The 22,134-nt window shown below is 38.9% G+C and overlaps 1 protein-coding gene across 2 annotated transcripts; it reads left to right on the forward strand.

The window, feature by feature from the left end:
* Positions 1-535: 535 nt before the first annotated feature.
* On the forward strand, positions 536-19,357 carry LOC130461917 (uncharacterized). Of its 2 annotated transcripts, none has more exons than XR_008921945.1 (2): positions 536-5,764; positions 16,155-19,357. XR_008921945.1 is itself a non-coding variant. In XM_056830218.1 (2 exons), exons 1-2 carry the CDS (start codon positions 5,626-5,628, stop codon positions 17,480-17,482), a joined length of 1,467 nt encoding a protein of 488 aa, XP_056686196.1. In that variant the 5' UTR covers positions 1,778-5,625; the 3' UTR covers positions 17,483-19,357. The 2 variants fall into 2 exon arrangements, 1 of the variants encoding a protein (XP_056686196.1); XM_056830218.1 differs by having other exon boundaries at positions 1,778-5,764.
* Positions 19,358-22,134: the final 2,777 nt, after the last annotated feature.

Consider the following 22,134-nt stretch of genomic DNA (forward strand, 5'->3'; position numbering starts at 1 on the left):
AAATTATTAGGTGCACCGTGCACCCATGGATATTTTTATGCTCTTTGGTGATCCCTACCACATTTTCTCCTTATTTGTAAGGAGAAAATATGAGAGGGTGTACTGTGCACCCGGGTGCATGTATATGGTCTATAATTGTAGGCCAGAATAAAGCTGATTGCTAGTATTAAAAATATGATTACATTGTGGGATTTAGGATTGTATTAATTTGCTACTTAAAAAATTACACCTGTAATACGACATCATGTGATCCATAAATAGTGTACAAAATTAATATAGTAGGACTATTAATTTGTCGATGCAACAAATTCACCTTGGCCAGACAATTCCCACGTCAAACCACAAAAGAAAACAACCCAAGTAACTTTTAATGCTCTGTCCTGGTTCAAGTCAAAAAAACAACATTAAGAAAACACAATTGACAATTGACAATTGACAATTGAAGAACGCCATTTAGCTTTTTGCTAAAGTAGATAAAATGTGGTTGTTATTCTATTTCCTAGCACCTTCTAAACCACTTTGGCTAAGCCCTTGGGTCTCTTTGACTCTTTAGTCTAAAGTTCTAGATGATCAAAAACCAACCATAAAATTTGTCAACTCCATTGATAATTAATATTTCTAAAATCTTAAAGAGGAGCAAAATCGATCCGATAAGCAAAAAAACGGGATACTACGACGACGACAACAACAACAGTAATCCGGCAGATACCTAAATCAATCAGACACAACAGTTTTGGAAGCAATGGCAGTTGAGTTAACACAAGATGAGTTGAAAAACTTAGGAAAGGTATGGTTATCAATATTTGTGTCATTGATTTATTGTTATGTTATAGGCAAGATTACTCCAAAGGGTTTCACAAGATTAGTACCAATACTTCCAGTAATCTCATTCTTCCTAATTTTGCCACTAAATCTCACTTCTATTCATTTTTGTGGCTTTACTGCATTCTTCATTGCTTGGCTTGCTAATTTCAAACTCTTGCTTTTTGCATTTGGTAAACCTCCTCTTTGCTTTGATCATCCCATTCCATATCCTCTTTTCATAGCTGTTTCTTGCTTACCCATCAAAATCCAACCTCCCAAAAGCACACCAAAGACACAAATTAACCAAGACCCAGATCAAAAATCACAAAACAATTCATACCCTTTTCCTCAAAAATCACAAAATGAACAAAACCCAGATCAGAAATCACAAAATTATTCATACCCATCTCCTAAAAGATCCCAAATTTCACAAAATGAACAAAACCCATATCAAAGATCACAAAATAAATCATACCCATCTCCTCTAAAATCCCAAATTTCACCTGGGAATTACCTTACAAAATTTGTTCTTTTAGCTTTAATGATAAAAATTTATGATTACAGGGATCAAATTGTTCAAATTCATCCAAAAATTCTATGGTTAATTTATTTTTTCCACATTTATTTTACACTAGAAATAATCCTAGCAATTGTTGCGAAATCAGCAAATTTTTTCCTAGGCTTAGAATTAGAACCCCAATTCAATGAACCCCTTTTATCAACATCTCTCCAAGATTTCTGGGGAAAAAGATGGAATCTCATGGTAACCAGCATTCTTAGGCCTACGGTGGACCTCCCCACACTGAAAATTTCCTCCAGAGTCATAGGCCGTGGGGCGGCCCCGCTTCCGGCGGTGATGGCGACGTTCATTGTGTCGGCGCTAATGCATGAGCTCATCTTCTACTATCTTGGACGCGTGTGTAGACGCCTACTTTTGTCCCCATTCCCGAAAGGGAAGGTTCGATGATGAGAACATAAATCTCCATTTGGCAACGCATCTCCTGTAAAATAACGAATCTCAATCGCCCTTTCATTTCATCCAAAACTGCTATTTATAGAAACCTGCTAAAAATGGTAATTGCCGTAAGAAGTAGTTGTTAAAAGTGGCAAAGTCATAAAAGATAGAAATCTGTCAGAATTAGGTGTTGCCAACATAAGTCCTAAAAGAGATAGAATTGGCAAAAGGAATTCTATTCCTGTTATAATTCGAAAACAAGAGTTACGTATTAATTAAATTCCTAACGAACCTAGAGTTCGTAACGGGACCAGACGCATTCCGTCATAAGTTGATACGCACTAAGAAACTCGGATAAGTCTCGAAGCTCCGTGTTTAAGAGTCCAAATCTGACAAAAAGCTCGGCCCAGATCCTATTTTCAACGCCTAGGTCTGGGCGCCGAAATCTTCGGCGCCCAGCCCTGGGCTCTGAAAATACCTGGGGCCGTGTCGTCTCCGAATTCTTTTTGGATTCGTATTCTAAAGATCTATATTTTCACAAACTCTTTTCCTATAAATATAGCCTATAAACCGACGTGAAGAGGACACACAATTCTAAAGATCTGAGTATTGAGTCCAACCCTAAGCCTAAGCCTCACGCTGCGAAATTGATCCCGCGTTCTGTCGCAATCGACCCAAAAGTCGAACAGAACGTATCATGTCCCTTGTAGCTGATGAATTAAGCCTAAATACTGGAACACTGCTCAGAAACCCGAGATTCGTTAAATAAAAGGAGAAATAGCAAAGCCAAGTGGTTAGTTTTCTGAGAACCGTGACGCACCTCTCAAGGGTGCGTCGTAATGTGTCCCTTCATATGATTTAATCGCTTTCATCACCCTTTTATAAAATTGTTAAACTATTAATTTGATGGATCTATCAAGCCTAATAAAGATAATACCTTGGACAATTGAATTATCATGCTAGGTACCTTAAATCAATCTAAATAAGATAATCACGATCGATTTAGTATTATGTGTTGCATATTGCTAAAAGCAATTCAGAATAGTTTAATAGTTTAACGCATGTCCCTTCAATTATTTATGCTGAGCTAGTAAGGATAACCTGCCTCTGGAGTTATCGATGAGCACTCCTCTCGGTAGTTACAGTCCCCCGAACTCTCAATCTCTACCATGCGGGTGTACGTTGAGCGATCCCCGCACCAGGGATCACAAGGGAACCTATGGCCGTCATGGTCGAACATAATTGCACTCCCTTTATGTCACGATAACCGGGTTTTGTCAGTTTTTCTCATTGTCGTTAAAAACTGAATGGCGACTCCTATATTACTAGTCGATTGGGTGTAAACTCACAGGAAATCTAACTACACTTGATCTGACAACGTCACGCCCACGAGGGACGAGGTCATGCATTAGCCTCGTGCTTTTTCGACCCCCTCACAGTGGCGACTCCACTTGGGAACGTTAATGAAATACTCGTGCTCGTAGGTAATCAAAATAGCCGAAGGGTGAAACGATCCTACTCCACGTTTATTTCCTTATCAAGTTGGGACGACCTGAAAATCAGCATATTAATGCGAACGGACAGAACCGCATAATGAATCTCGGCTCCCTTGGCATGTTTCATCTCGGGAGTTGGGACTAAGGATACCCATCGACAATGGGGGTGCATACGCTTCGAATGTTGTCCACTCGGCACTTTTCGCTAGTAGTACACCCGTCCCAAACCCAATCGCTCGCCCACTAAGGTCCCTCTCATTGGTGCATGCCCCCTTGGCTTACATCGTGATTGGCCTCTTGGGACGAAATTCGTCTGTTGAATGCACTACCTCGACCAGGGCATATGTTGGATCTACAATAGAAGCGGTACCAAGCCAGGCGCAAATATTACCCATAGAAGCCTATCATAAACTACGTGACATATTATTTTGCTTCATGTTGTAATGTTAGTTATGTGTAGCGAATTACGTGATTATGTTGTGATTGTGTGTGACAAGTAAAGCTAGAAAACCAACGACCCTAAAAATTGCCCAAACATTCATAAAACACCGATTGGCCAAAGAGTTATACCAAAATACGTGTTCCTCAACCCCGGGCGATCGCCACAAAAATAAGCGAAACATAGGATGGCCCGTAACGGATCCCACAACGCTGCACAACGCGTAAAGGACGTTATTAGGCAAGCACGCAAAATTAAGTCGCATGTACGAAAAAAAATATACGCGAACAGAATACGAGTACCAGGCAGGGACGCATTTTCAGCGCCCCTGGCTTGGCGCCAAACATTTTCACGCCCTCTGCTGGGCGCTGAAGTTGCTGCCTGGCCTCTTGGTCATGCACCGCAGCCTCGGTGCCCGCGCACAAAATATACGAAGCAATAAAAAATTCATAACAAATTTTCTACGAGGGCGTACGGAAAAGGCACTCAATTCTAAAAACGACTTACAAAATAAATAACTCCTTGCGTCGTCATTAGGCCTCCTATGACGACAATGTTCGGCACCAAAACCAAGCATGCCAATTAATATAACTTTGAATGTCACGCGGGCAAGTGTTTCGAAAATCTAAAGAATGGCCAAAAGAAAAGCCAAAATATACCAACAAGAGTGAGAATAGAAAACCGATAGGAAGAGTCAAAAGTCTAGACTAAGTAATGCTTAACTTTGGGCCTAAACTTTAGCTTGTCTTATGCATAGGGCTAGTTCTGCCACTTGGCGTCGATCTGAAAATTAAAGGTTAGTACGTCTCGAAGATACATCACCAACACAAGGTTTAGCAACTCCAAGCTCCATCCGTCACTCCCCCTTTTAAGGATCTCCGATTCCCCAACCTCGATTCGGACCCTCAAACATGTCCATAGAAGAGCTGCGGGACCAAATGGCCCAAATGACCCTACTTATGAATCAACTGAAAATGGAAAACGAATCCTTAGCGGCTGCGCAAGCCAAACATGACCTCGATAACGAGAAGAAGATCGAAAAAATGGTTCTGCAGCAAACTATGGGGAGCAAGTATTTCTCCCTCGATCCTGAACCTTTTCCCGGCAAACTACCGGAAAAGTTTAGTTCATCCGACTTACCGATGTTCAAAGCCACGGACAATCCCCGTGATCATCTCTTGAGCTTTGTGAATGCCATGAACTTGAAAGGTGTGGACAAGTCCATGTATCTGCCTGCCCTTCCTTTGTCCTTGGAACCTGTGCCACTCAAATAGTACTACCACCAGGACCCTAAGCTCTTCCCCACTTGGGAGGACTTTGTCAATGTATTCATCAAGCAATACTCGTCGAACATGGATTTTCAAGTCACCATGCGCGACCTAGAAGTCCTCTTCCAAAAGAAAAATGAAGGTTTCACGACCTACTTTGCTAGATGGAGGGACCAAGAGGCCCAACTAATCAATAGGCCTCCTTAAACTGAATTGGTCTAAAAATTCATTGACAACCTAGACCCAGCTTATAAACAACATCTTAGATACTTGGGCCTTGATACCTTCAAGAGGGTTTACGATGTAGGAATAAAGATCGAGGATGACCTCACAAAAACAGTACAAAGCAAGCCTGCATACAAAAGTAATACCTACAACAGGGGCCACACGCCTCAAGCCCAAGAGGTCCACGCCGTAGAAGAAACCCCAACCCGAAGGAGCCCCGAAAGGTGGACCCGAGACCGAAAGTTTGCCCCACTCGGGTCGACTCTAGTACAAGTCTTCCAAAGACTAACCAAACAAGGAAAACTAAGGCCCATAGGCCCCACACCCGACCCTCCATTCAAAAATAAATACTGGGTCGAGGGCGCCCGCTGCGAGTTCCATCAAGGAAATGGGCATGATACTGAAAACTGCTGGAATCTAAAAAACACGATCCAGGATATGATAGAGGATGAAATAATACCCCTCCCTAACGTTCGCAAACCCAACAACAACAAGAGCCCACTCGGCTCTTGTCACATCTCTCTCGATCAACTGGAAAATATGAACTTTGACCCTACGGTGTATATTACGCCCCAAGGTGCTGAAGGAAATAATGCCCTTGGTCCAAGTATGCATTCTATGTTAAGTCTAATAAATGCGGTTCAGTATTAATTAACAAGTTAATAATTCAGTGAGATCAAGTGAGCTGAATGCCTAGCTAGAGGCCGCTTCAGTTCAAGTGGAATTAATGATATTAATCCACAGCTTACTCTTGACTGAACCCGTAGGGTCACACAAATAGTACGTAAACGGATCAAGTATTTAATGGCATTAAATACTCCATCTATGAATATTCGGAATCGACGGATCTTGGTTTCAGTGGGAGCTAAGATCGTCACAGGCAAGAAATGAATACTCCGGAAACGATGATATTGCCGGAAACGGAAATATGGATCGTATCGGAAATATAAATATTATCCAAGTCGTAGATGTTGCCGGAAACGGAAACATGGTACGTATCGGAAAATATTATCGGAAATAAAAATATTACCAGAATCGGAAATATTGCCGGAAACGGAAATATTGTCAGAATCGGAAATATTATCGGAATCGGAAAATAATTCCGGAAACGGAAATATTAAATATTTTTTCGAAACGGAAATTAATTCCGGAATCGGAAATGTTAAATATTGTTCGTATCGGAAATGAATTCCGGAATGGGAAATTTAATCGGAAGCGTATCGTACGAATAAGCATCGGACGAGGCCTGCCGGACGAGGGCCCAGCTCGAAGCCAGGCCATCGCCCAGCAAGCCAAACGCGCGCCACAAGCCCAGCCAAGGCAGCGCCCAGGCCTACCGCAAGGCAGGCCCAGCGCGCGCCAAGGCCGCGGCTGCGTGGGCCTCGCTGCGTGGGCTGCTGCTCGCACGCACGCGCATGGGCGGCCCATCGTGGCTGCCGTGTGTGTGTGTGAGAGTTTGTGTTCATATACGATTCCTAAAACGTGCAGAGTTCGGTTAATGATTAAATTCCTAATTCTATTTGATAAATTAATTAATTAGAGTTCTTGTAGGATTCTAAGTTTAATTAATTCGTATCCTAATAGGATTCCAATTCTCTTTCCATACCCCTATAAATATGTGGCCTGGTTTCACAATTTATAACGAGTTTTCAAGTATTCAAAGTGAGTTTTTGAGAGAAAAATTCAGTCACACATCTTGCTCAAAAGTGCCGAAAATTCTAGTACCTTAAGGGCGATTCTAGTTGGTCAATCTTAAGGCGGATCCGGACGTGCTGTGGACTATCTACGGAGGGACGACACTTGGAGTCCTAAAGACTTGTTCTTGCTCGGTTCGGGTGCAGCTAGGGAGGGCACGCAACAAAGAGTATGCATCTAATTTATGCTATATGATTATGTGTAAATAATATGTATTCCTGGGTTAATGGTTGTTTCCGCATGATTTATGTAATATCATATGTATCATAACCTAACAGTGGTATCACGAGCCCCTTATTATTTTCATAATCTAAATTGCATGAACATGGTTAAATATTACAAATTTGCAAGAATTAAAAGGGGTGATTAATTTTCGTAATTGTTAATTAATTGCAAATTGCGTTTATTTAATTATACGTACGCAGTTTTTCGGTAGTTTCTTCGTTACTCATCCAAATCGAGTGATTTTTGTGTGAATTCCGCATGTAAAAGGCATTCTAAAATTTTGAAGCCTAACTATGACTTTTCGAAAGTTTTAGTTTTTCGAATGCAAAATTTCGTAAATTTAAGATGTTAAATTAAATATTTGCGATTCTTGTTGATAAATCTTGAATTTTTGATTGACCTACTGTATATGTTTAACAAGTTTGAATGCCTAGCCTTGTTAATTATGCAATCTAATTTGTAATTATGATTAATTTGTTGAAAATTAGAATAATTTAGAATTAATTTGATTTTCATAATTAATTATAATTTAATTAGAAACCTATGATTAAAAACCACCATAAAAATTGTAAATTTATGATAAATTTTAAATTTTTATGACCTAGACTTGAATCCATAACAATCGGAAATCAATTGAATAATAAATTTTCGATTTTTCGCCCTAAAATTATGAAATTAATATTATTTATTAATTTGTCATTAATTTTAAATATAAATTTAAAATTTTTATGCGATTCGTTCATATAACTTGCACGCACAAAGCAATCGACGCTTCGTGTTACCCTTAAGGGGTGTTGTATAGTGCGGGCATGCGACGACGAGCAAGGGAGCTCGTCGCCCGTGCGGCACGAATGCAATGAGCAAGGCATGGTGCACGAGCACAAGGCAGCAGCCCTGCCTTGTGTCGTGGGCCACGAGCTATGAACAAATGGGCATGGGCGAAAGGCAAGCCAAGGCAGTCGCGTGTGGGCAGCAAGCGAGCTGCGCCACGACGCGCACTGCCCCGCGCAAGAGCGCGCAGCCTCGCGCGCAGCGAGCGCAAGCTCGCGTGCCACGAGCGCTGGACCCAGCGTTGCTCGCGCGCCCAGCGAGCGATGTCGCGCCCACAGCGAGCAATGGCTCGCGCGCACAACGAGCGATGGCTCGCGCGCACAACGAGCGATGGCTCGCGCGCACAGCGAGCAATGGCTCGCGCGCACAGCGAGCTATGGAGCGCGCGCAGCGAGCGCTGGCGAGCGCGCACTGCGAGCGATGGCTCGCGTGCGACGAGCGCTGGCGCGCGCGCAGCGAGCACCACAGCGTGCGATGGCTTGCGATGGGAGATGCACCAGCTATGCGACGAGTGCATGGGCTGCGCGCACATGGCCAGCAATGGCTGTGTGCGTGCGGCCCATGGGCGTGCAATGCGTAGGGTGTTTGCGTTACGATTAGATCGTTTTGAATGTTTAATTTGAAAATTTCAGTTCACGTAATTTTAATTAATTTTAAAATTAATAATTTAAATTATTTTCTTGGATTTTAATTTTGAATATTGTAATTATAATAAATTCTATTTATTCTAATTATTTTACTAAAATTAAAATCATGAATTAATTTAAATAACGACTGAAATTAAATTAAACTTTTTGGATTCAAATATAAATTTATATGAGCTTTAAATTTTAATTAAATTTGTATGTTTCCAGTTAGACTTGAAATACATTTTTATGTTTAAAATTAGTAAAGCATATGAATTTATTGGTTTAAGTGGGAGCCCTTTTAGTCATAAAACTCTTGATTAGGTCTACAAATCCTTAAGGTTAAAACAACTTGATTAGAATTAATAAGGACTGAATAATTGGTAGATTATTGGTGCCCTTGATTAATTGCTGCAAATGTTTACGTGATGCATAATGTGTTTTACTAACCAGCTATGTGGGCCATTCATGATAATGAATGGGTCAATGGTATATATTGTATATGTACTGTTTTGCAGGTTATGAAGTGACTAGTATGGCCCAAATAGGATAGAAAATATGGTCTGCGTACCATTAATTTGAATGTAATTGGTCTAAAGTACCAAAGTTATTTTTCAATTCAAATATGGTCTGCGTACCATCAAATAGTTGTAATTAGTTATAGCTTATCCTATTTGAAGAAAATGGTGCCTCCCACGGAGATTTTCAAGACGGACTTTGAAGTCAAAGCTTCAAGATGAAGTCGGGCCATACTAGATCACATTTATCTTATGCATGCTTTAAGTTATTTATTGCTTTAAATAAGTCTTAATTATGCATAAGATTGTGGCTTGATTATGTTGCATGATTAAGGATTTTAGTTCACTTAAAATCTAACCAACATAGTAAGAGCCTTAAGTTCCAAAATTAAAAATTGAGTTATAAGGTGCCATGCCAAAATATACACTTGCTTGGATATCCTTTACATCAATCTAGTAATAGTTTTCGCTCAGCGAGGTGTTACTTATTGGTCCTAAAGGGGCAAGGTACACAAATAATTGTGAGTACATGTTAGTTTTGGTGAAACTCAACGATATAAGTAAGGAGTCATTTTATGTCGTGGCAAAACCGATAGGTTTACCTAATAAGTTCTTAGACGTACCTATCAACCAAGAGTAGTTTCTAGACTATTAGCAAAAGGCTTTTGCTTACCTAAAATGTTTTAGAATTGAGTCGACAAACTGTGCTTAATTCTTCAATGGTTTTAGGGTCTTGGAATCATTTTATTCACACCTGCCGGAACACATAGTTCGAATAAAATGCTAATGACTTGTTTAAATTGCATGATTGCTTTCATTTTCAAGTTATTATTCATGATAAATGTTTAGACTTTGCATGCTTCAATGTATGTTTTAATTATTGTTAATAATTAAATATCTTGCACTGCAATAAATCCTTTTAGAAAGGTAACAGTAAATTTCCTCGATTGGTAGTGAATCCAAGAACGATTCACGGAAATGAGAGATAGTGAGCAATTTAAAATGTACGTTTCTTATAGCGACTTTTATGGTTGTTTTCGAACATCAAAGTTGAATGGCAAACCAATTGGTGCTTGTGAATTCAAAATACACTGTAGTTTTGAGATCATAAAGCATTGAGTTTAATACGCTCAGCTTTACCAATGGTTAAACAACCTAATATCTTTGTCCATTTAATTCTCGAATGAGTCTAGTCCCTAGACATTCGAATAGATCGATGCTTAGAGAACTTTAGAAGCTTCTGGTAAGATCATCTAGTTGAAACTTAATATTCAACATAAAATAAATGGTAAGAACCTTGTTGGGGTGACATTGGACATGTCTAACAAAGTATAAAAGTCAACACTAAAGAATTCAATTCTTAAGACTATAAGAAAGGGTACAAGAAATAGGAAAACGAGGAACAAATGAATTTACGATTCCGTTTCTACCTATAAGTTTATGTTTAAAGAGAAGTGACCTAGCAATCAAACTTCCTTGGTATCATATACCGCTTGAGGTTCTTACTTCGGTAATAACTCAAACAATGGAAGCTAGGATACACTAATGACCTACAAGTGGGAAATGAAGCATGGCAATGCTACATTAGTTGTAGGGTCATCTAGTTTGTTTTAAGTCCTTTCAAAGGCTGGAACTTAATGGCTATTTTGTTCCATAATCAGCATACCTAAATTTCTGTTTTCAAACACAGGAAGACTCACATTCAAGAAAAACAAAAACAATGTTTGTTTGTTTATTTGAATAAATGGTCAATTACAGGTTGAGTCAATATGCTTGATTAAAACAAACAATTCTTTAAAGAACTTTACTAGGTTCAAATCAAACCCTTGATTTGAGTTCCATTAATCTTTGGCATTGTTACTTAGAACACATCAACAAGTTAACATTCACAAGCTCTATTTTGATGGACTTTTTGAAAGTTGGTTGATTTCTAGATCAACTTAAGACAAGCTAGTCTTACTTGTTGAAAGTAACAAAGAATATGAACTATTGTTAGAACGCCTAGACGATAGAGTTCAAAGCTAAAGAAAGGTTTTATGACTTTATTATTTCACATGGATTTGAGTGAATATAGGTGTATTTACTCAAATGTGATATAAGTTGAATCTGTTTGGCTAGTTCAAAGATTCAGAATTATAAAATCCACTTGGCAAGAAATCATAAAGATCTAGGTTAGATCATGTTAATGATTACTTGAGACCAAATATGATCATCAATGATTGTGTGTTGTAATTTCACAATCTAGCTCCATAAGATATGGCATATCTACGTTGGAATGATCGAAGTCAATTAGTACTTGATTCGATCAATGATGAATCATAAAGACTTTTCCTATAATTTCTAAAACAAAATGCTCAACTACCACCAAACTAAACCAAATTCGTCAAAGCTATTGAAAAGTAATTTCAGAATATCTTTTCATAATATATCTAAAGAGTTCCTAAACTCAGTGGGAGCTTAGTGTTTGTTATTCAACAAACTAAGGCCCAAGTATAGATATATGTTTCATTGTGATTTATTCAAATGAGACACAAGGGTATTGTTTCTACAACGAATTTTTGAGAACATAATGTTTGTTTGCTCGAAATAATGTCCTTTTGGAGATTCGTTTCCAAAATGACAAGTGGGAGAAAATAGACCTCGAAAGTTTTCGAGGCGAACAACAAACATAAACGGACATTCCGGAGGCTTTTCGAAGTGCTTCAGAATATCCGAACTTATTCTTTAAGGACTTTAGAAGTGGCTTTAAAGAATAGACATCTCTTAGAAGACTTTACAAGTGCTTCAAGGAGAACAGAATATTCAAAGGACTTTCAAGTGGCTATTGATATTCTATTGTTTGATGTTCTATACCCAAGTAGGCATAGAATTCAAGTCATTGAAACTATGAGATTCTTCTATTAGAAAGTGAAGAAACATAGAGATCAGGTCAATGAAACTATGAGATTCTTCTATTAAATAGTGAAGAAACCTACAACTTGCAGTCAAACTATTATCATGTAGATTAATGAGTTTGTGACTTGTAAGAAAGCTATGACGAAACCCAGATTCCCTAAAATGGTTAGACTCAAATGTTTTAAATGGTTAGAGGCCATAAAACATATTCAATGTTTTGATGACAAAATTGAAATTTTGTTGATTTGCAAGAATAGTTTCACACCTATTGGTTGCAAAAGTTTGTTTTAAGAATAAAAACCATCAAACATGAAATTGTGTTCACACACAAAGCTAGATTAGTTGCTAAAGGTTACAAGCAAATTCACGATGTGGATTGTGTTGAAACCTCATGCAAAATCGTAATGCTTAAGTCTATAATTCAAGCAATGATTGCATATTGGTACATATGGCAATTGGATGACAAAACATCTTCCTCAGTCAAATGTTGGAAGAAACTATGTACATGGTATGTCATAGGATTTGTGGATCCAAATAAATGCTTGAAAAGAAAAGCTGGTTTATAAAATCTAAGTACAGATTTAAGCAAGCAATTGGGAATTGGAATTGTATTTTAGTGAAGCTAATAAGTATTTTAGTTTCATAAAATATACATGATTCTTATAGATATATAAGAAGTTTAGTGGGAGTACGTAAAACTTAATTGGTCCTGTGTGTATCACACACATATCTCTCTATTGTGAAATAACATTCAAATGCTAATGACTTAGATTTGAAATTATTCATCAATGATGGACCATGGCGAAACTTAGTACATACTGGGTATTAAGATCTATTTACAAAGATCTTATGATATTGTTTTGGATTAAGTAATGGCATTTACTAAATCAAACACGAAAGACTCCATTGGAGATATTCGACCCATATGAATAAATCTAAGTAAAGGATGTTTGAACTATGTATAAGCATTTACTAAGTTAAACATCAAAGAATCTAAGTAAGATTCTTAAACCTATATTATATGTCAAAGAATTTAGCTGGATTTAGTATCTACTGAAACTAGATGAGCTAAAGTTACATGAATAGAATTCAATTGGGAATTATTCTGCAAAAGAATTTATCATGTATGATATAATATGGGGATCGCCAAAAACGTATCGTATGACTTTAGCCATGACGAACATATACCAATCTCTATTGATCTAAGTAAAGATCAACTAGATTGAGATCAAGAATACTTATGGTACTTGAAAAGGTACATAGGAATAGTTCTTGACTCAAGGAAATAAAGATATGCTAGATATTGATGCTACACGCATAAACACTGGCAAAGGATCAAGCAAGACCCTTTGGAGTTAACCATTGATAAGGACGAGCTATAGAGCATCGTGTTTTGAAATGGCAACATGGATTGGAGACCATGAGTTGTTGCGTGGGAAATTAAAATAATAATTTCTATGTTCTAAGATATAGTTGGAGAGTCTTCCACATATCTATGAACTGCTTGGATAGGTAAATCCAAACAAAGCATCACTAGCAACCTATACAGTTGAAGTAAAAGTGATTATTGCCTAAGAAGCAATAAAACAGGGTTGTTTAAAGTTCTTCACTGAACTTGGGTAGATCACCTATCTGCTGGCTTGATGGTTCTTCATTGAAAAATGCCTAGAACCACTCTTGAAGCAAGAAAAACGTCTGCTAACTTGATGGTTCTTCATTGCAAAATGAGTAAAACCACCATCGAAGTAAGAAAGACTAGATCACATAATAAACAAACTCGAAAAGATCTTATCATCATATCTCGAAGAACATTCGATGAAAAGGATATTAAGATTGGCAAAGCATGATAACTAAACCTATGCAACAAGTGAGAAGCAACACTCACGTTGTAGCACTGGAAATCAAGCATAGCTTTGAATTCCATGAATTGTTTTAGAAGATGGGTTTGAGGCCCATGGTTATAAAACATTTGGGTTGAACATTTATCATATATGAAATGTATTTTCATATTCCATTTAATCTTGGTTTAGTATTAAATGATGAGTCCCTTCAAATTTGACGATATATTCAAGATAGACTGTCAGGACCAGTCCTGTGACTAAGAAATGTCTATCAAGTGAACTTGAATGTCAAAGGTTGAAAGTGGTCCCTGGTCGGAGTTTTCTATAAAATTGGACGCATAGAAAACGTTAGACGATTAGAATGCAAGATGACTAGTAGTTCTGTTTCTTGAACTATGTGGACATGGCAATGTCATAATCATTTGCATAGATACTTACTTTGGGAAGACTAGTATCGGACAAGACCTATGAAACTTTACTGTAAGAGATGAAAATCTGTCATAAGTAAATTTCATTAAATTATTAGACACTAAATCCTCAATACCTGAGTGATTTGAGATTACTTGTTTGAGAACTGGTTGCTTTGACGTTGACCAACCGTCGCACCGTAAAAGGAGGCTATAAAGGCAACGCTCAGGTAATCACCTATCAAACGAAGTCTAATCTCAAGATCGCAAGATTGGGATTGTCCTCCCATAAATCGGGATGAGATGCTTAAAAGTTGTACAAGGCCACTCGGAGAGCTAGAAACTGTGAAATGCATGGCCGTGCTCGGATGAATCATAGGCTATGATTATCTGTTTATTTGATCAGTTGAACTCTGAAACCGAGGAACACCTCTGGACATAATAAGGATGACAACTCTTACCTTATGTTCAAGAGCAAGCATCGAGCGACAAAGGAATTAGGAAATGCACACTTGTCCCTAAGGACAAGTGGGAGACTGAAGGAAATAATGCCCTTGGTCCAAGTATGCATTCTATGTTAAGTCTAATAAATGCGGTTCAGTATTAATTAACAAGTTAATAATTCAGTGAGATCAAGTGAGCTGAATGCCTAGCTAGAGGCCGCTTCAGTTCAAGTGGAATTAATGATATTAATCCACAGCTTACTCTTGACTGAACCCGTAGGGTCACACAAATAGTACGTAAACGGATCAAGTATTTAATGGCATTAAATACTCCATCTATGAATATTCGGAATCGACGGATCTTGGTTTCAGTGGGAGCTAAGATCGTCACAGGCAAGAAATGAATACTCCGGAAACGATGATATTGCCGGAAACGGAAATATGGATCGTATCGGAAATATAAATATTATCCAAGTCGTAGATGTTGCCGGAAACGGAAACATGGTACGTATCGGAAAATATTATCGGAAATAGAAATATTACCAGAATCGGAAATATTGCCGGAAACGGAAATATTGTCAGAATCGGAAATATTATCGGAATCGGAAAATAATTCCGGAAACGGAAATATTAAATATTTGTTCGAAACGGAAATTAATTCCGGAATCGGAAATGTTAAATATTGTTCGTATCGGAAATGAATTCCGGAATCGGAAATTTATTCGGGAGCGTATCGTACGAATAAGCATCGGACGAGGCCTGCCGGACGAGGGCCCAGCTCGAAGCCAGGCCATCGCCCAGCAAGCCAAACGCGCGCCACAAGCCCAGCCAAGGCAGCGCCCAGGCCTACCGCAAGGCAGGCCCAGCGCGCGCCAAGGCCGCGGCTGCGTGGGCCTCGCTGCGTGGGCTGCTGCTCGCACGCACGCGCATGGGCGGCCCATCGTGGCTGCCGTGTGTGTGTGTGTGAGTTTGTGTTCATGCACGATTCCTAAAACGTGCAGAGTTCGGTTAATGATTAAATTCCTAATTCTATTTGATAAATTAATTAATTAGAGTTCTTGTAGGATTCTAAGTTTAATTAATTCGTATCCTAATAGGATTCCAATTCTCTTTCCATACCCCTGTAAATATGTGGCCTGGGTTCACAATTTATAACGAGTTTTCAAGTATTCAAAGTGAGTTTTTGAGAGAAAAATTCAGTCACACATCTTGCTCAAAAGTGCCGAAAATTCTAGTACCTTAAGGGCGATTCTAGTTGGTCAATCTTAAGGCGGATCCGGACGTGCTGTGGACTATCTACGGAGGGACGACACTTGGAGTCCTAAAGACTTGTTCTTGCTCGGTTCGGGCGCAGCTAGGGAGGGCACGCAACAAAGAGTATGCATCTAATTTATGCTATATGATTATGTGTAAATAATATGTATTCCTGGGTTAATGGTTGTTTCCGCATGATTTATGTAATATCATATGTATCATAACCTAACAGGTGCACCACTCGCCATGGTCCCTATGGATCAAATCGAGAGAGAAGTGTGCGGTGTGTGGGAAGATGATGCTGAAGATATCTACCTGTCCCAAATATCGGGCCAGGACCTCTTTACTGAAACTTGGCCCGGGCACTCTCCCATTGACACCACCCCTCAAGAGCCCGAAGTTGACAATCTCACTCGGTCCGGAAGGGTATACCAACAGGATATTCGCCCACCTCCCGGGGACGACATCCCAGTCAGACATACTCCTGAAAACGTGCGTCACACCACCGTCGCAGAAGTCATCGAAAATCCTCTCTTGAAGCAACTAAAAAGAACCAAAGCCGAGATTACCATCTGGGATCTCATGTGCACTTCAAAGGAACATCGCAAAAAACTTATTCGCTCACTTGACCTCATCTCAGTCCCTACGGACATCACACCTGACTTGTTGGTTAGCCACGTCACGAGAGATGTTGAGGAAAAAGCAATAGTTTTTACTGACAAAGACTTACCTAAAGAAGGAGGCGCCCACAATAAGGCTCTTTATCTAGTGGTTGGATGCAAAGGACAAAACATCCCCCTAGCACTCGTAGATAACGGTTCGGCGGTAAATGTTTGCCCATTGCGAACCGCCCATTGCTTGGGGCTAGGAAATAATGACTTCCAAACCTCCACGCAAGGGGTGCGAGCCTATGATAACTCTCGAAGGCCCGCGTTGGGAAAAATCAACCTCACAATACAAACCGGGCCTGTGGCACGCACCACGGAGTTTCAGATAATTGACATCACGCCCATTTTCAACCTCCTCTTAAGGCGCCCTTGGCTCCATGACTTAGGAGGTGTGGCTTCTACCTTACACCAGATGGTTAAACTTAACCATAACGGGGTAATTCTGGAAATACGCGCCCCTCCTCTTGACGTCAGTTGTACTATGGTCGGAACGACCGATGCTGCAAAAGACCTTTACGGTTTTCAAGTGGATGAAGTCATCCAAGTCATTGAGGACTACAATTTAGCATTTCTAGATCCGCGAGCGTCCCGGGTCATCCCTAAAATGTTGCTAGCTCAAGGCTATTTCCTGGGAACTCCATTGGGCATAAGGAAGAAGAACAACATGTTCCATCCCCCACCCAACAAAACTACTCCCTTTGGTCTAGTCTATACACCAACGGAGGAAGATATTGCTGCCACTTGTCTAGGCTACGCCTTAAGCCAGCCAAGACAAAACAAACCACCCTTCTTCCCCCATGCCAAAGAACCCTCAACGGTATGTTTGTCCGAGAAGGAGAAGAACACCCATGCTGCGACCTCCCTGAACCCTTTGTTCAGAATGGCCTGCTAAAACCCGGATTTGAGATTTTCCATGACTGTCATACTATGGATGAGGCACCCCACCTCACCAAGACTGAAACAGCTGAAATATTAAACAACCAAGTGAAGGAAATAGTGCCCTTGGTCCAAGTATGCATTTAATGATAAGTCTAATAAATGCGGTTCAGTATTAATTAACAAGTTAATAAATTCAGTGAGATCAAGTGAGCTGAATGCCTAGCTAGAGGCCGCTTCAGTTCAAGTGGAATTAATGATATTAATCCACAGCTTACTCTTGACTGGACCCGTAGGGTCACACAAATAGTACGTAAACGGATCAAGTATTAATGGCATTAAATACTCCATCTATGGATATTCGGGATCGACGGATCTTGGTTTCAGTGGGAGCTAAGATCGTCAAAGGCAAGTAAATGAATACTCCGGAAACGATGATATTGCCGGAAACGGAAATATGGATCGTATCGGAAATATAAATATTATCCAAGTCGTAGATGTTGCCGGAAACGGAAACATGGTACGTATCGGAAAATATTATCGGAAATGGAAATATTGCCGAAATCGGAAATATTACCGGAAACGGAAATATTGTCAGAATCGGAAATATTATCGGAATCGGAAAATAATTCCGGAAACGGAAATATTAAATATTTGTTCGAAACGTAAATTTATTCCGGAATCGGAAATATTAAATATTGTTCGTATCGGAAATAAATTCCAGAATCGGGAATTTAATCGGAAGCGTATCGTACGAATTAGCATCGGACGAGGCCTGCCAGACGAAGGCCCAGCACGAAGCCGGACCATCGCCCAGCAAACCACACGCATCAATTACACACAGCCAAGCCCCGCCAAACCCAGCGCAAGGCCAGGCCCAGCAAGGCCTTGGCGCGCACGGAGCAATATGGGCTGCAACATTTGGGCTGCGAGCGAGTGCAGCTCGCGTGGGCCGCAAGGCTTGCGCGGGTGGTGCTCGTGTTCGTGCTCGTGTACGGTTGTGTGCAATACAAATCCTAAAGCTATTAGAATTTGTTCCATGATTAAATCCTAATCCTAGTAGATAGATTTTATTTAATAAGAGTCCTAACAGGATTCTAATTAAACTAAATTGGTATTCTAATAGGATTCTAAGTCCTTTTCCATAACTCTATAAATATGTGCCTAGGGTCAAAAATTTATTGACGTAAGATTCAAGTATTCAAAGGTAAGATTTTCAAGCAAAAATCAGCCACAAACACTTGCCCTATAAGCCGAAAATTCTTAGAACCTTAAGGGCGATTCTAGTTGGTCAAGCTTAAGGCGGATCCGGACGTGCTGTGGACTATCTACGGAGGGACGACACTTGGAGTCCTAAAGACTTGTTCTTGTTCGGTTCGGGCGCAGCTAGGGAGTGCACGCTACAAAGTGTATGCATCTGAATTATGCTAAATGATTATGTGTAAATAATAAATTTCCTGGCATTAAGGTTTTCCGCATGATTTATGTTTTGTCATATGTATCATAACCTAACAGTGGTATCAAGAGCCTCTTATTATTTACATAATCTAAATTGCATGACATGGTTAAATTTTACAAATTTGCAAAGAATTAAAAGGGGTGATTAATTTTCGTAATTGATTAATTGCAAATTGCGTTTATTTAATTATATGTACGCAGTTTTTCGGCAGTTTCTTCGTTACTCATCCAAATCGAGTAATTTTTGTGTCAACTCCGCATGTAAAAGGCATTCTAAAATTTTGACAAAAACAGTATTTTTCGGCCGAACCCAGAATTCCCAAATTCGAAGCCTAACTATTACTTGTCGGAGGTTTTAGTTTTTCGAACGCAAAAGTTTGTGTTAAATTGAATATTTGCGATTCTTGTTGATAAATCTTGAGTTTTTGATTGACCTACAGTATATGTTTAACAAATTTGAATGCCTAGACTTGTTAATTATACAACCTAATTTGTAATTATGATTAATTTGTTGAAATTCGAATAATTTAGAATTAATTTGTTTTTCATAATTAATTAATAATTTAATTAGGTATCCATGATTAAAATCCACCATAAAAATTGTTAATTTATGTTAAATTTTAAATTTTAATGACCTAGATTTTAATCCATGTTAATCGGAAATTAAGTGATTAATAAATTTTCGATTTTTCGCCCTAAAATTATGAAATTAATATGATTTATTAATTTGTCATTAATTTTAAATTAAAAATTTTAAATTTTTATGAAAACGCCCATAAATGTTGCACGCACAAAGCAATGGAAGCTACGTGTGACCCTTAAGGGGTGTTGTATAGTGCCGGCACGCGACGACGAGCAAGGGAGCTCGTCGCCCGTGCGGTACAAATGCAGCGAGCAACGAGCTATGCGGCACGCAAGGCCCTGCGCCTAGGCGTGCGTGCAAGGCGATGAGCAAGGGCATGGGCACACAGCACGAGCACGATGCGTGTGGGTAGCAGTGTGCTGCGCCACGACGCACGAAGCTCGCCCAGGGGCAGCAGCCACGACGCAACGCGAAGCTGCGCGCAGCGTAGCCCGCAAGGCTGCGTGTGTGCGTGGCATGGGGCGTGTGTGCGTATGGCTGTGCGGGTCGTGTGCTACGATCAATGGCGCGGGGCATGGGCCTCGTAGCTTGATGGGGCTTGGGCGCAAGCCCAAGTGCCTCGTCTGGCAAACTATTGATGCGTTTCATTTTAATTTGAAATTTTCAGTTCGGAAATAATTTTAATTAAATTTAAAATTAATAATTTAAATTTTTTTCTTGGATTTTAATTTTGAATATTATAATTATTATAAATTTTTATTTATACTAATTATTTTACTAAAATTAAACATTGAATTAATTTAAAATCATTTAATTCAACTGAAAAATAAATTAAATAAATGTATTCGATTATAATTTTATTTGAGCTTTAAATTTTAATTAAACTTGTATGTTTCCGGTTAGACTAGAAATACATTTTATGTTTAAAATTAGTAAAGCATATAAAGTTATTGGTTTAAGTGGGAGCAATTTTAGTCATAAACTCTTGATTAGGTCTACAAATCCTTTAAGGTTAAACAACTTGATTAGAATTAATAAGGACTGAATAATTGGTAGATTATTGGTTCCCTTGATTAATTGCTGCAAATATTTATGTGATGCTTACAATGTGTTTTTACTAACCAACTATGTGGGCCATTCATGTTAATGAATGGGTGAATGGTATATATTGTATATGTACTGTTTTGCAGGTTATGAAGTGACTAGTATGGCCCAAATAGGATAGAAAATATGGTCTACATACCATTAATTTGAATGTAATTGGTCTAATGCACCAAAATTTGTTTTTCAATTCAAATATGGTCTGCGTACCATCAAATAGTTGTAATTAGTTTAATTATTGCTTATCCTATTTGAAGAAAATGGCGCCTCCCATGGTGAAATTCAAGACGAAGTTTCCAATCCATTTTCAAGACGGACTTTGAAGTTGAAGCTTCAAGATGAAGTCGGGCCATACTAGATCACAATTATCTTATGCATGCTTTAAGTTATTTACTGCTTTTAAATATGTCTTAAATATGCATGAGATTGTGGCTTGATTATGTTGCATGATTAAGGATTTTAGTTCACTTAAAATCTAACCAACATAGTAAGAGCCTTAAGTTCCAAACTTAAAAATTGAGTTAAAAGGTGCCATGCCAAAATAACACTTACTTGGATATCCTTTACATCGATCTTAGTAATAGGTTTCCGCCATAGTGAGGTGTTACTTATCGATACTAAAGGGGTAAGGTACACAAATAATTGTGAGTACGTGTTAGTTTTGGTGAAACTCAACGATATAAGTAAGGAGTCCTTTTATGTCGTGGAAAAATTGATAGGTTTACCTAATAAGCTCTTAGACGTACCTATTAACCAAGAGTAGTTTCTAGACTATTAGCAAAAGGCTTTTGCTTACCTAAAAGATTTTAGAATTGAGTCTAAATACATAATGTGCTTAATACCGCTTGAGGTTCTTACTTCGGTAATGACTCAAACAATGGAAGCTAGGATTTAATGATGAGTCTAATAAATGCGGTTCAGTATTAATTAACAAGTTAATAAATTCAGTGAGATCAAGTGAGCTGAATGCCTAGCTAGAGGCCGCTTCAGTTCAAGTGGAATTAATGATATTAATCCACAGCTTACTCTTGACTGAACCCGTAGGGTCACACAAATAGTACGTAAACGGATCAAGTATTTAATGGCATTAAATACTCCATCTATGGATATTCGGAATCGACGGATCTTGGTTTCAGTGGGAGCTAAGATCGTCAAAGGCAAGTAAATGAATACTCCGGAAACGATGATATTGCCGGAAACGGAAATATGGATCGTATCGAAAATATAAATATTATCCAAGTCGTAGATGCTGCCGGAAACGGAAACATGGTACGTATCGGAAAATATTATCGGAAATGGAAATATTGCCGGAATCAGAAAAATTACCGGAAACAGAAATATTGTCAGAATCGGAAATATTATCGGAATCGGAAAATAATTCCGGAAACGGAAATATTAAATATTTGTTCGAAACGGAAATTTATTCCGGAATCGGAAATATTAAATATTGTTCGTATCGGAAATAAATTCCAGAATCGGGAATTTAATCGGAAGCGTATCGTACGAATTAGCATCGGACGAGGCGT

This window comes from Spinacia oleracea, chromosome 5 (genome assembly GCF_020520425.1).
Source record: "Spinacia oleracea cultivar Varoflay chromosome 5, BTI_SOV_V1, whole genome shotgun sequence".
NCBI lineage: Eukaryota > Viridiplantae > Streptophyta > Magnoliopsida > Caryophyllales > Amaranthaceae > Spinacia > Spinacia oleracea.